The sequence below is a fragment of the Diadema setosum genome, chromosome 10, assembly GCF_964275005.1.
Source record: "Diadema setosum chromosome 10, eeDiaSeto1, whole genome shotgun sequence".
Lineage (NCBI taxonomy): Eukaryota > Metazoa > Echinodermata > Echinoidea > Diadematoida > Diadematidae > Diadema > Diadema setosum.
Window position 1 is genome coordinate 13970190 of NC_092694.1, and position 12658 is coordinate 13982847.

At 39.9% G+C, this 12658-nt stretch overlaps 1 protein-coding gene across 1 annotated transcript in view; it reads right to left on the reverse strand.

The window, feature by feature from the left end:
* Positions 1-545: 545 nt before the first annotated feature.
* Positions 546-12658, reverse strand: part of LOC140233772 (kelch-like protein 24) — a 16932-nt gene continuing 4819 nt past the window's right edge. Inside the window, exons 2-5 of the mRNA XM_072313868.1 lie at positions 4467-4712; positions 3511-3800; positions 2599-2748; positions 546-1721 (exon numbers count right to left, since the gene is read on the reverse strand). Coding sequence (XP_072169969.1) covers positions 1465-1721; positions 2599-2748; positions 3511-3800; positions 4467-4712 — 943 coding nt within the window. The 3' untranslated portion in view covers positions 546-1464. The remainder of the gene's footprint in view (positions 1722-2598; positions 2749-3510; positions 3801-4466; positions 4713-12658) is intronic.

The following is a 12658-nucleotide window of genomic DNA, read 5'->3' on the forward strand; positions in this document are numbered from 1 at the left end:
GTAATTATTATTTTTATTATCTCTTTATTCCGCATTTGCAAAACAATACAAGTGATAAGAGAGAAACAAAATAAACAAACAAAACACAAGAAAACAAAGTGTCACGCTTTCCCTGTTGAGCTTCCCTCAGGAGCCGGGCTGGAAAAAAAGCAATCAAAATCATTATGACCCTTGGGCCTCTCCAACCAACTGATAATATGTAGATTATATAATCTTCCCTGCTTTGTGATTCATTGAAATCCACCTGAACAAAGAGTACAGTTTTCTTTAGTGCTGATGCCTTCAAGGCATACACATTTTACAAATGGCAGAAAATTGTCTTCTGTACTTCATACAAATCTCCCGCAGGTTAACATACCACAGAAAAATATCTCACTCATGGCCATAACAAGCTTCTCACTTCAGGGGGGTGTTTCATAAAGCTGTTTGTAAAGTTACGAACGACTTACGAGCGACTGGTGATCAGTTCTTGTGCTAAATTGTGAAAATTCTGATAAGTAAAGCACATCAGAATTGATCACCAGTCGCTCGTAAGTTGTTCGTAACTTTACAAGCAGCTTTATGAAACAGGGCCCTGATATTCAAACGACTCAGTGACTGTGTGACCATGTACCTCTCATAACTTCCCCAGCATTTTTCTTTGTTTTTTCTTTCATAGTGCAGGTCTTGCTGTGCCTCCTAATGTGGCAGAATATATCCTGTTACTTCAAGAAAGGAGATATCAGGAAAATTCGGAGGTAGAGAAACAAGAGTTCAGCACAGTCATAAATATCATGAAGACAGCAATGCTTTTCAAAAAGGCACTCCAAGGTTGACTGCAAGACAAAATCACTTTTTTTTTTTTCAGCACTTACACACCAATATGTTTATCTGTATAACAGATATGTGTGTGCGTGTTGAGCTGCAAACACAAGACATCATCCTGTCGCTCATGGAAACCACAAGTGCTAGGTATCAACTCTTGTGGGGAACTATCACACCTCAGTGGTGATGGTTTTTAAACTTTGTTTAAATGTGACAATGAAATACACGTAGAAGCTGTTATTCTCAGTCGGTCAGTTCCCTGCCATTTTATGCAGGTACCAGTAATCACTGGATCACTGCAACAAGACCTTCAAGGTTTAAACCATTGTTTTGCTCTCAAAGATAGTACACTGAATAACAATGGTCACCATAAGCAAAGAGTAACTTTCTTTTTTGGTGTTGAGTATTTTCATACAGGGTCCTGTCATTACACAAAATCATATCATCTACTGGCTTGAAGATAATTTACAGTTGGTCATACAAAACATGCCAGCATGATGGAGGATTTGAACACATGATCTTCATTCCAAGTGACAATGGCTTATACCACACAACCACTGGGCTCCACATAGAGGATTATGTCAATGCCTGCTGCTGGAAGGAAGGCCCAGAAGATATTGCCAGCTATATGTAGGTGTATGAGTTTTACCCGTTTCGGGGTCACCTGGGATCAAAGTCAGCAGGGCCCTCCCCGAACCCCCTGAACAGCATCGACGGACCAAGACATTGCAGGTCTGGTAACTCCAGGGGGCGGAGACCGTGAATGTCCCTGACGACCGTCGCCAGGCCGTGCCAGTACAGTGGGAGGGGCATCCTCCCCAAAGTGGTCCACATGTCGTTTGCTGGGTCGTAGCACTCTATGCTGTCCCAGTTTCGACGATCTTTAAGGTTGTCGCCTCCAGCCACATAGATCTTTCCTGATGAAGGTAGCAAAAGAACAAGACATGGATAATCTCAAATGACGGCAGTCTAAATAATTCTATCATTGAGAAAAACAATAGCACATTTTCTCTACAACCCCAAAAAATAAAATTATTTCTTGACAAAGAAAGCAAACGAGAGAGCAGGTGTCATTAAAAGCTAATATTGACTCTAGTTTTATAAAGAACACTGATTATGATCACACAGTCTTATTATAGAGTAAGACTAATTTTGATCACCACAGACTTCAAAGTTTCTAAAAAAAGAAAGAAAAAAGAATATGACTGTGACATTAAAAACCTTCAAGGAGTTTTTTGTGTATATGTGGATGGAGAGGACTAACAGGAGAGAGAGTCAGACACAATGTCTTGCTCCGTTCAGGTCTGAGAGGCAAGTCTGTTTACAGCAGCCTGCATGGCTGATTATATAACATGTGGAAAACAGTGCAGTATTGTATTTACAGTCATGGGATGAAAAGGGTGGGTGGCAGAGGAAGTGAGATGAACAGGTGGCGATGTATGAAGCTCCTTGTTATAAGTGAGGTAATGAGGCATGGTGGTGGCTAGAAAAAAGGAGTGTCAGGTTGACCATGAGAAAGACAGGATAGAGTGACCAAAGCAGTAATGGTGAAATGAGAACATGTGATGGTACAGTTTGTAGAGTACATTTATACGCATTTTACATACAAACATAATAGAGTTTGATTTAATAAGAGTCCACTGCATTGTGTTGAAATTATCCTGTTTGGCAGTTCTACAGTTACACGCCATCTGACGAGAATGTTTACAAATGCAGCGGCTACTGTACATGAAATGAATCAAGCAAAAACAAATTACACAAAGAGAGGCAAAAATACAGCCTAGTACAAAGTACCTCCGTTGACAGTTACTCCGGCGCAGACGTGAAACTCGTGTGTCGGAGACACATCAAAGGCGGCATCACTCTCCGGATCGTAAACGTGCACATCTCGCGAGGGTCCGCCCACAATGTATATGGTATCGTTGAGTAGCACGCTCTTGCCGCCTGAAGAGAGAGGAGATTCACAGTGCAACATATTGGAAATGTGGATATATTCATGGTACATGAATTTCTGTGTATTTCACGCTACTTCTGGCTAGCGCAAATTCAAAAACTCATTAGATATCTCCACAATTTTCTCTGCTCATTTTGAAAGGGTAGGTTATTCTGCAGCACAAAATCAAGAACTATGAGAACCCACAGCTCAGCTTGAAAAATTAATCTCCCAAACATATCGATGTTTATCAGTCCTCAGAAAATGATGTGCATTCTATATGCAAAAATATTCTTGGAAACTGAAAGTTCAGTGAAAATGTGGACAAAACGTGATAATGCTTTTCAAGAGACATGAATTCTTTAAAGGGACTGTACAGTTCTGGTTGAGGTGGGGATTCATGTTTTGAACATTCCTATTAAAGTGAGATAATAAGAAACCTCTTACGTCATCACTCGGGACAATCGAAACACGATCATCGATGGGAAATCACTGTACGAGACTGCTAACACACACAATAACTTGCTTAATTTTAAAAAATGTGGGAATCTAAAAATAATAAAATAAATCTTTTGAAATAATAGAAATTATTTCCTTTCCGCTGACATACTTCCAGTATGTTCGCATATATCCCTGAATGGCCTGTTGGGATAGAAAGAGCAAACTTTGTTATGGATTGAAGTTTTCCTCATAAAGTAAAGAAATTTATTAAACACAGGTGGTACCTGCAATCTGCTACAGTTGACCTGTACTCATTCCTATTAAAGTCTGACCTTTGGATTTCAGTTCGAGAGTCTTGATTATGCTCCAGGACTCTGTGGCAAGATTGAAGCACTGCGTCCACGGGTAGACACCTGAGTTTGCTTTCATTCCGCCCATCACGTACAGCCGCTCCTTGTAGCCTACAGCCGCGGGGAAGGTGACAGGCTCGGGCATCGGCGGGCATGGTGTCCAAGTGTTGGTATCTGTGCTGTAGGACTCCACCTCGGCCAGTGCTTGCTGGCCATTGTACCCGCCGACCACAAAGAGTTTGCCCCTTGTCACCGCAGAACCATGCTGGTACCTTTAGAAGACACACCAATGTCAAGACATCTCACACTTAATGTGTCATCCATTAAATCTCCACAAGAAGACTATGCTTCCCCCCCCCCTCCCCCCCCCCCAAAAAAAAAAAATGTTCTCTCACATTTTCTCTGACACCCAGGGGTTGTTTCACTAAGTGCTAGAATTAATCCCTACGTTCAATTCAACTGATCTTGAGGACAATTTGGGATCAATCAGCCCAATCAAGTTAATAGGAACAGTTTTACTCTGTCATTTTGGCACAACACGTATCTTACCCCCCAATTGCCACATTTTAATAGATCAACGTACATCTTGAATGTCTGTGTACCCTTTCCCAACTGCGGCTAGGGAAGTGAAACTTCTGCAAAGCATGCCAGGGTGACTCTTATCTTTAATATCCTCTTTTCTCCCTTTTCTATGAAACGGCATCGTCGTAACTTTCTCTTTAACGTTTCAGTCATTTTTTGAATTGGTTGGTAAGGATGGTCTTTAACAAGTTACATCATTTTAACGCTTAGTGCTTACACTCTTTTAAAACACATGCACCAGTATGTACAGTAGAACAGTAAAAATCTATTTGGGCCTATTTTTTGTGGGTTATGAGCTGGGTGATGAAATACATACAGGTTATAAATAGCACTGCACTTCACAAGAACACCCTCACCTGGCAACTTGCAGAGAGGAGACTCTCTCCCACGTTTCACTCAGGCCCGGCTCCTCTGCGTGGTACCTGTACCTCCAGACCTGGCCCAGCGTTCCCCGCTCGCCGTCGAATCCGCCAGACACGTAGAGGGCGTTTTGGAAGCAGGCCACGTCGTACATCACCGTGTTTCGCAGCATGTAGGGCATGATGGTCTGCTGGACCCAAGTCAATGGTGGTGCCCTTGGGTCACAGCAAAACTGCTGCAGGCTGCTATCAGATGAACACAATGAAATTAGTATTTAATTTGCAGATTTCCTCTTTATTAAAGATTACTTTCTTCCCCATATTTATTTCTTATTTCCCCAAGACATCTGCTACTGTACAATCTCTATTTTTCTCTTTATTCTTTATAATACTGTAAAAAATGCAGATTAAAGAGAGGAAGACATTGTACATGTATTTCCAACCCTGTCATTACAATATTATGTAATTGTATGTACACCGTAAACCTTGCCCAATTAGTGTACATACAGTGGGAAGACTTGTGTACTGCAGAAAACTTCCCTTTTTTCATACATGTACTGTTAACATGTGTACAATGAGTAAAGTTGGAGTAGTGGTATACGCGTAGACAGGTCCTCAGACCTGGGGATGCTGGGGATGGGGCATAAACAGGACGTTTTCTCCTACATAAGGGTGTTTTCAACATGGGGCACTTCCAATAATGATTGTGAGTGTAGCCAGCAAACTGGAATGGCGCATGGGTGGGGGTGCATGCCAGCATGTGTGTATTATAAAAGGACCTCCAAAGTGTAAGCTTTATCAAGTTGACGATGGTTCACTATAGTTGATGACAAATCATGTCGCAATTCAGATGGAAAGTGAGGCTAAGGGTGCACAGACAAATTGATGTAAATGGGGTTCGAGATTGATGAGATGTGCAGCCACTGGATAATTATTATTTCATAGGTTTTACATACTGTACGTACAACCTGTGTACAACTGTACCTCACTCACTTCAATACGCACGCGCATAGTACACACATTCTTGCAAGGTGCTTTAAAGAGGGACATGATAGTATCCACAAGGTACAAACGTAACTGGGAATACTAGTATTCCATTATCTGTAAAATCTACTTGAGTTTAAAACAAATTGAAAACCATAAAAAATATTGAAAACACTTAAATTCAGTTCATAGTAAGTAGAAAACCAGGATTCATGTAACGAACAATCAAGGATGTGTAAACGTTACAAATTTCCTCATTCGAAAAGATGAAAACTTTTCACTAACATACAAGTTGTACTGGAACGAAATACATTAAATGCAAATAAGTCAGGTGCATTGCATACTGTATGGTAACCTTTGTACCCCTATGGCCTTAACACTTTGCTTGCCATGGTGGAAACCCCCTGTGTGCCACATTATTCTGAGACACGAAGGTAGTCATGCTTTTGAGAAAGAGTTCTGTTTTTCCAATCTATATACAATGTAACTTCTACACATTTCTGTTAAGCTGGACATACATTGTACATGTAATAGTGAGCAAAGTTGAAGAGGAATGCCAAGCTTTGCTTTGATATAAATTGTATGACAAATCTAAATTCTATTTATTTTTTAATGACCAGTTGCTACATTACTGTAAAGGCATGACTTTTGCACATTAAACCATAAGAGAAACTTAGAATTTACACGCAAATTTAGTTGGGAGCACTGATTGATAGTCAATCACCACATACAATTATTGTAGAATGCACTCTGTATGTAAAAGGAACAAAAGCGCGAGAAAAGCTTTCATTGTACCGCAGGATTAGGTGATTTATCGATCGGTTTAAGCGGATTAGTGCGTTTGAGCAGAATATGCAAAGTTGGCACGCCGTCGACTAAGTGGGACATGCGAACACGGCACATAAAGAGTTAAAAGGGCACTTTTTAATTTGTTTTCAAGTACATCTGTAAATGGGCATAATATGTCAGATGTGAAATATAGTATAGGGCTCACATGGGTAGATATTTCCCCTGGAGACATTTAAGTGTTAAAATTCAACAAATTCTGTAAAATAGCTGGAAGAAATGAGATGTTTCATCTTCACTTATCCGAAAAACAGTATACCCTTTAATAATCCATCAAATTTCCAAGGGGGGGGGGGGGTTCTTCAGCTCAAATTCTGTCCGGTTTGCAAAGCCACACTTCCGAGTTCTTTTCACTAAAAAAAAAAAAATCCCCTATTTTCTGAACATGCACCCAATCACATATTTTTTTCCCTTCCAATTCCATGAGAAAAGCTTTCATCTTCCAACCAAAATGCAGTTTGTAGAGGAATTCATACTCAATATCTGCAACTATTTATTTTTTTTTTTTTTTGGCAAACTGCATTTCTGATTTGTAATTCTTTCTTTTTTTTTCATTTGTGAAATTTAAATACCTTACACTGTACATATGTAGGTATGATTTTGTGAAGCAGTTTTATAGGGACATTCCATCAATACAGGTGTGAGCCCTATATCCCTGGTTGCTTGGAATGAAACACCGCAATATCCTAACTGAAGCCATTTGCAAGTACACACACACAAACAGCAAATATTAAGATTCATACAAAGAGATACGGATATGTACACGCCCATACAGCGTACATGGTGTACACACAGCCAATAACTCACTGTTCTGTGGAAAAGATATGAAGAGCAATGTACCCCTTCAAATCCGACAAATTAAACCTATACATTACAAGAATGAAAATATTAAAGCTTTATGAATTGGTAGTCATCATAATGCTTGTTATTCCTCCCATACAAAAAGTAACCCTGCCAGCTTACATGTAACGCAATACAAATGTGACATGTATTCATGTTACTTCCCTTTCCTTTCTAAAAAATTTATTTTTTCTGCTTTCATTTTTCGTTCTGTTCTTTCACTTTTGTCCTTGTTTTACACTAAAGCTGCTGCTCCAACAAGGCTGAGAGTTTAAATTTTGCAATGTTCATTATCCCAAAATGTTAATTAGCAAGGAAATGAAATAACGTGCACTAGCCTGATTAATCAGGAAATGAAAATAGGGCTCATTATCGCAAAGGTTCAATAATCTGAAAATGAAATTGGGTTCATGAGCAGGAAGGCTCCATACTCTGGAAACGAAATAAGGTTTGTTAATCTGAAAATGAAATTAGGTTTGTTACCCTGAAAATGAAATAAGGTTCGTTATTCTGTAGATTTATTTAGTCTGCAAAAAAAAAAAATTAGCTGTGGCATAGCCAGAAAGGGGGGGGGGGGGGGGGGAGGGACGGGAAAGGGGAAGAATGACCATTTTCATTGAGTTGTGCGGGTGGAAAGGGGCTGATCTGTGATGACCAGTGGCCTAAACAGGATTTTTTCAAGGGGGTGATCACAACATGCATACAAAAAAAAATATATGCTATAAACTAAATATGTTGAGTTGTTAAGAGGGTGGGATATATCATAACCATGAGTATGTAAAGTTCACAATTTACAGTTAATTGCACAGTGTGTTTTTCCATATCTTTCCATGTATCATGTTTTGGGTTTTCACAGTATTGGTTTATCTGCTAAATGATGACAATAAATTCCACAAATAGTGTACACATACACTGTACAGTGTACATGGCACTTTCACTTTATAGACTACATGGTGTGAAATCAAAGAATTATCTGGAACGCCCAGTGTTTCAAGAAGATGAACTTGAATACCTGCACATCATCAGTTTCCATCTTTCTTTTTCGAGGTGTACTGAAGCCCCACTTTGACAGACCTTTCTGCAGCAATGCTCATGTATTGTAGTGTCCTGGTGACAAAATTCCTCTAAAACTCCAATAAAACTGTACAAGAGTGCAAGGAACACTGTTTTTAACAGAGACACACCAAAAAACGGGTGCTGTTCGTTATTCCGAAGGTTCATTATTCCAAAAGTTCGTTTATAATTATCCGAACATTTTTGCCTTTTTATGAAGGTTCGTTAATCCGAAAATGAAATAGGGTTTGCTATTCCGAGGGCTTGTTTATCCGAAACTACAATAGGGTTCGTTATTCCGAAGGTTCGTTAATCCGAAAATAAAATAGGGTCCATTATTCTGAAGGTTCGTTGATCGGACAATGAAATAGGGTCTGTAACAAGACTAACGAACTTCCGGAATAACAAACCTTGTTCATTTTTGGACTAACGAACCTTCGGAATAACGAACCTTATTTTAGTTTCGGATAAACAAGCCCTCGGAATAGCAAACCCTATTTCATTTTCGGAATAACGAACCTTATTTCATTTTCGGATTAACTGACCTTCGGAATAACAAACCTTCAGAATAACAAACCTTCGGACCAAAAAACCTCAAGAATAACAAACCTTTGGAATAACAAAATGTAACCCAAAAAATCTTACCCAGGTAGGTTTCCACAAAGGGGGTGTGTCCACTGAAGCAACTACCAAGCCTACCGGCCAGTGCCACTTTATTGTTCCAAAATATGCAGTTGTAATCACCAATCCCAATGCATAGAGATCAGTGGTTACAATCCATGCATGTGATCGGCGTGTCAATCATTCTCTGTCTGCAATTTTGCATGATATATAATGCATGTTGAGTGTAGCAAAGAAATGTTGATGCACTTGCATTCTAATACAAGAGCTGCTAAGGTAGTGTCACAGCAAGTTTTGGCAAAAAGTACCACAGCAACGTCCGAGCAAAATTTTGCAGGGGTGGTATTAACAGACAGGGTGAAAAAAAGATTACCCTGGTGTTACTCAGAGGTTGTAGCAGTAACTCTAGTTTGAAAGTCACTACCAAAACGGGGCTTATGATTCAAGAATAATAGGAGTGCCTCTCAACTGATGAAGGAGAAACAGATAGACGAAACCCCATGCAATCCTCCCCTATCTCAGTCGAAGCCACTGCCACAAAAAGAAGGGCATACAGAGGGCATACACCAAGAGCCTGTTCCTGCATGAATTAATTACAGCGTAGTTTTCCTTGAAAGGGTAACGAAATAGTGGCATAGACAGGGATGGTATTCCGAGGCATTTAATAATCATTAAGTGTGCAATTAACTTTGTAATTAAATAGGGAACACAACAGCCCTTAATCATGAGCAAAATTGGTATTCTGAGGAATATATTAACATTTCATTAAAGTCCCCGGTATTATCTACATTGTATGGTTGTTCCCGTCAAATTTTATTCCATCCAATAAAACGCATTGTTACGCGCGCAAGATGCTCCCAATGCGCGCTCCTCCCCACCAAGAACCCCTGTAACTTGGCAACCAAGCACTTCATTGCGCACACTCCTGTTTTCATTACAGCCCCTCACATACAGTTTTGTACAGTGTGTGCACAAGAACTTCTCATCCTCTTTGCTCATGCATAAAATGACAAAATACTTTGGAATTTGCCTACCTTTTTTCCCCCCTAAATTCCACAGGAAAGATAGCTATGACAATGCAATTTAACGTCTTCTTTCCATACCAAAGACAGTATTAAGCACCATCATGCTCGAGAATACTTGCTACAATGCCTGATACATGGAGTAGGTCCATTTAATGACAATCCTTGGCATCATTAAGTTTTCAATTACATGTAATTTTCAATGCTAATCACACGCCCAGAATACAGATTTGTCATTAACTTTGTAATTAAGTCCTCTCAGAGGTGTAAGCGAGTTGATACATGTGTAGGTGCTTGAGACTTTTCTACCAAAACGCTTGTTGTCATGGTAATTTTCGACCCTCTAATTAAGTTCCCAGAATACCGCTCCACTAATGAAATGCTAATCAAGCACTAATGAAGCACTCAGAATATGGCCCCCGGTCTCATGCTTAGAGGGAGTTGGAAGCAGAAGTGTACACAGGATATTTGACAAGACGGTGTTTTCATCTCGATCGCATCAGTTATGATTGCGACCTCATTACTGTTGTTACAAGCATTCGAGAGCGTCAGGGAGGGGGGTGGGATGGTCCAGATGTTGTGGTATTCCCAAGGTTCGTTGAAAGCACTCTAAATGTTCATTAGTTCAAAATGAAAAGGAATTCTTTATCTCAATGGTTCCCTAGTCTGAAAATGAAAAAGGAGTTTGTTAGTCTGAAAATGTAGCCCCGCCTAATGTGTGGTGAAGACAGGAGGGACGTGGGGGGGGGGGGGGGAAGGGGGGGGGGAAATCATCATTATATCAAGATGAGTTGTTACCTGTGGTGGTATTCCCAAGGTTTGTTACTCAGGAGGTTCATTAGTCTCAAAAACAAAATAGGATTTGTAATTTTGAAGGTCCTACTATTGTACTGAATTTAAAACAAAAATTAGGTTCATTAGTCAAAAGGTTCATTAATTCAAAAACAAGATTGGTTTGTTAGCTGGAAGGTTCGCTTGTTTGATGATGAAAGAGAGGTTCGTTTGATGGAAATGAAATGATGTGCTATAAGGATGGGGGAGGAGGAATCACCGACGAGTTGTTCCATAACTTAGAATAAGGGTGGGAAGTAGTCGATCTACAGTATGCGTCATGACTATGGGCATACACATAGTGGGGCAGATATGTGAAAAAGATGCTCACTACGACATCCGGTGGAAAGTATGAAATTTCGCATATAATAGGGGTATTTTGAGGCGCTGATTTCAAAAATTGCCGCATCCAAGAGATCTGGCCACGGGGTCGGCCGCCATTCTGAATTCCAATATGGCCGCCGTCAAAGATCCTGCTATCTTCAGTTCTGAATGACAAAGCCATTGGAATTTGATGCATAAAAGCATGGTGATGACTTCAATAACAGACTTATTTGATATGTCTGACAAGCTGCACGGCAGCCAATTTTAATTTTTATACATGAGTTGCCATGTTGGAGTGTTGAAAACCTCTATCTCGGGTTTGTAAATAGGCTACCTGATTGAGCGCGCGTTTGTAACTGATCGAGTGCGCGCTGCTGTATTTACATTGTGACGTCAGTGAAAGGTGCATTATGCTTCCTTTTTGCTGTACGTTTTGACATGCCCGTGAATGTTAGTCGTGATGTTTGTCTTCGTAGCCACATTGGAATCCAAAATAGGCAAGGCAATTGCGTTTGTCAGACACATCACATTAGTTAATATCTTAACTCAGCATGTCAAACTACTTGCTTACACCTAATTTTCAGCGTCACTCAACACGTAGAAATCGAGATAGGGATTTTGAATATTTCGTCGAGGCAGCCATAATTGGAATTCAAATGGCGGCCCTTCGATGTTTGTCAAACACTTCAAACACTTTTGGTGCCACAGGTCATTCAGAACTGAAGATATGGATCTTTGAATTTGTTTTGTGAGTGAGACTGTATATGTACATGCTTCAATACAAGATCCTGCACAATATACAATGTACACTGTATTTTTTTTTCTTCTTTTTTTTTTTGAGGGGGGGGGGCACAGAACTGAGGAATGTTGATTTTCACGATGATGTTCATTATATTGTCAAGATGACCAATTGAATGGATGGGGCTACACACTTCCTCAAACACTGGAGGAGATTCGTGTTGTACTACAAGTGTGTACTACAACGTGCATATGGGTAGCAAGAATATTGCGATCTCATTGGTCGAGAATTACATGTGTGGATTTTCTACCGACTACACGCTGCCGAGCACTCTGGTAAACATGTTGTCGGGCATTTGTAGCAAGAGTAAACGCACTTCTAACAAAGGTTCGCGCACTCAGTACGAGATGCTTATTGGCTGAAAAATCATACATCCAGTACTTTTGTCATGCATCCAGTAATTACTGGATGCATGGTTTTGAAGTACTGGATGCATGATTTCGGCTGTTTATCTATGGCACAAACCTTCAGTATAACGACCCTTTTTTTCATGATGACATTTTTGGAATAAGTAACCTTACTTCTTTTTGTATTATTTTAGACAAACAAACCTTCCGACTGATGAACCTCAAGTACTACAGTTTCCAGACTAACAATTTCTTAACAAACTTTGGAAACAATAAACCTTCAGAATAACAATCTGTAACCCATTTATCATCTTAATTAGTTAATAAAAAGAACTAAATCAAATTTCGAAGCTGTAGCATCTGCTTACATGTGTTAATTGGATTTCACTTTCAGTTTTTGCAACATTGTACACTGGTCAGCTTTACAGACAGGGTGTTTTGTTTGTATTCCCCCCCCCCCCCCCCCCCTCACCATACACGTATGTATATCTTCCAGGGCTGCCAACACTGGAAACTAGTTGA